The sequence below is a fragment of the Chondrus crispus genome, genomic scaffold (genome assembly GCF_000350225.1).
Source record: "Chondrus crispus Stackhouse genomic scaffold, scaffold_76, whole genome shotgun sequence".
Lineage (NCBI taxonomy): Eukaryota > Rhodophyta > Florideophyceae > Gigartinales > Gigartinaceae > Chondrus > Chondrus crispus.
In genome coordinates this window covers 311,552-313,128 of record NW_005178685.1, presented here as the reverse complement: position 1 = coordinate 313,128, position 1,577 = coordinate 311,552, and the positions used below count along the sequence as shown (strand labels likewise).

Sequence of the window (1,577 nt, the reverse complement as noted above, 5' to 3'; positions counted from 1 at the left end):
TCACCCCCCGGCCGCGCAGACCACGGCTCTGGAGGGCGCCACGCTGGGTTCGCACGCAGAGCGCGAGCTGCGCGGCGCCGTCGGCGGGACGGCGGGCGCCGCGGCCGTGCAGGCGAAGGACGGCGTCGAGTGGGTCGTGGCCAACGCCGCGTGGACTACGGCCGCCGTGCACGAGGCGTACAAGAAGAGCCTGCGCGCGCTCGGCGCGCAGGTCGAGCCCATGCCGAGCGGCGCGGGGCCGGTGAATGAGTGGGTGCGTGCGCGGACGGGGGGGAGGATTTCGCAAATTATCACGGCTATTCCGCCGAATGTCGTCGCGCTGCTGGTGAACGCCGTGTACTTTAAGGCGCGGTGGGAGGTGGCGTTCGAGGAGGCGCGCACGGAGGAGCGGCCGTGGTTCGCAGACGGAGGCGAGGGGCGCGAGGTGAAGAAGGTGCGGATGATGCGGATGAGCAAGAAGAAGTTGTTGTACGGCGAGGTGGTGGTCGGCGACGACGGCGCGGCGCAGCTGGTCGAGCTGCCGTACGCCGGCGGGGAGTTCTCCGCCGTGGCGGTGGTGCCGTCCGGGCGGACGACGGTCGGGGACGTGGTGCGGCACGTGGGCGACGGCGGGGCGGACGCGTGGGACGCGTGGATGGGGCGGGCGCAGCGGCAGACGCTGGACGAGGTGGGCATGCCGCGCTTCCGCGTCGGCGGCGGCGCGAGCAGCCTCAAGGCGGCGCTGCAGGGCGTCGGGGTGCGGGCGGCATTCGTCGAGGACGAGCAGCGGCCGCCGTTCGCGCGCATGACGGCCGACAAAGGGGCGTTCGTGCACGACGTGCTGCACGCCGCGACGGTCGAGTGCACCGAGCAGGGCACGGTGGCGACCGCCGCCTCGGCCGTGGTGCTCATGAGCCGCAGCATGCCGCGCAAGAACCCCGAGGTGTGGATGGACCGCCCGTTCGTGCTCGTCGTGCGCGCACGGGGCTCCGGCGCGCTGCTGTTTCTCGCGCGCGTCGATGACCCCGTCTCGCCGTAGGACGCGGCGTAGAGTTTCTCGCGCGTCCTCAAGAAGGCACAGCGTCGAAAAGCGTGGCGTCCCGAGGGTAGGAATCGCCCGCGGCTTGCTGTGGCACTGTAAAGAATGCATTACACCCCATCTGGAGGCTTCCGGCAGCCGCAGCCAGCGACATCCCCGAAAGGTTCTCTCGTGCCACACGCAACCCACTCCTGTCGCACCCTCTGCCGCACCCTCCGTCGCAGCCCCTCCCCCTCCGTCTCCCCCCTACCCCAGCTTTCCCTTCTCCTCTCTCTCCACTAGCCTGATCGGCTGCGCTCATAGAACGCACTTCCGGCTTCCGTCAGGCTCAGGCGACGAGTCGTTCGATTCAGCAGACGCGCGCCGAGGCGATTCTCGAGGCGAGTCACGTACTTGCTCACCACTGACTTGGACAAGGACAGACGCTGCGCCGCTTCGGTGAAGCTGCCGCTGTCCACGACCTTCACGAAAACAGCGATGTCGGTAAGTGAATCCATATCCGTTCAAATGATTGATAAACATACGTGAACAATCATATTTCATTTGCCCTGTTTTTCAA

General features: G+C 67.9%; 2 protein-coding genes across 2 annotated transcripts in view; both read right to left on the bottom strand.

Moving 5' to 3' along the window:
* Window positions 1–1,129, bottom strand: part of CHC_T00007527001 (hypothetical protein) — a 1,329-nt gene extending 200 nt beyond the window's left edge. The window contains exon 1 of the mRNA XM_005711128.1: window positions 1–1,129. This exon is cut by the window's left edge and continues 200 nt beyond it. Within this exon, the coding sequence (XP_005711185.1) occupies window positions 1–1,129 (1,129 nt within the window).
* Window positions 1,130–1,296: 167 nt separating this feature from the next.
* On the bottom strand, window positions 1,297–1,515 carry CHC_T00007526001 (hypothetical protein). The gene has a single exon (XM_005711127.1). It carries the CDS (start codon window positions 1,513–1,515, stop codon window positions 1,297–1,299), a length of 219 nt encoding a protein of 72 aa, XP_005711184.1.
* Window positions 1,516–1,577: the final 62 nt, after the last annotated feature.

Bases quoted from the DNA above. Each gene is read 5' to 3' on its own strand.
- CHC_T00007526001 (XM_005711127.1), bottom strand. From the start codon at position 1,515: ATGGATTCACTTACCGACATCGCTGTTTTCGTGAAGGTCGTGGACAGC.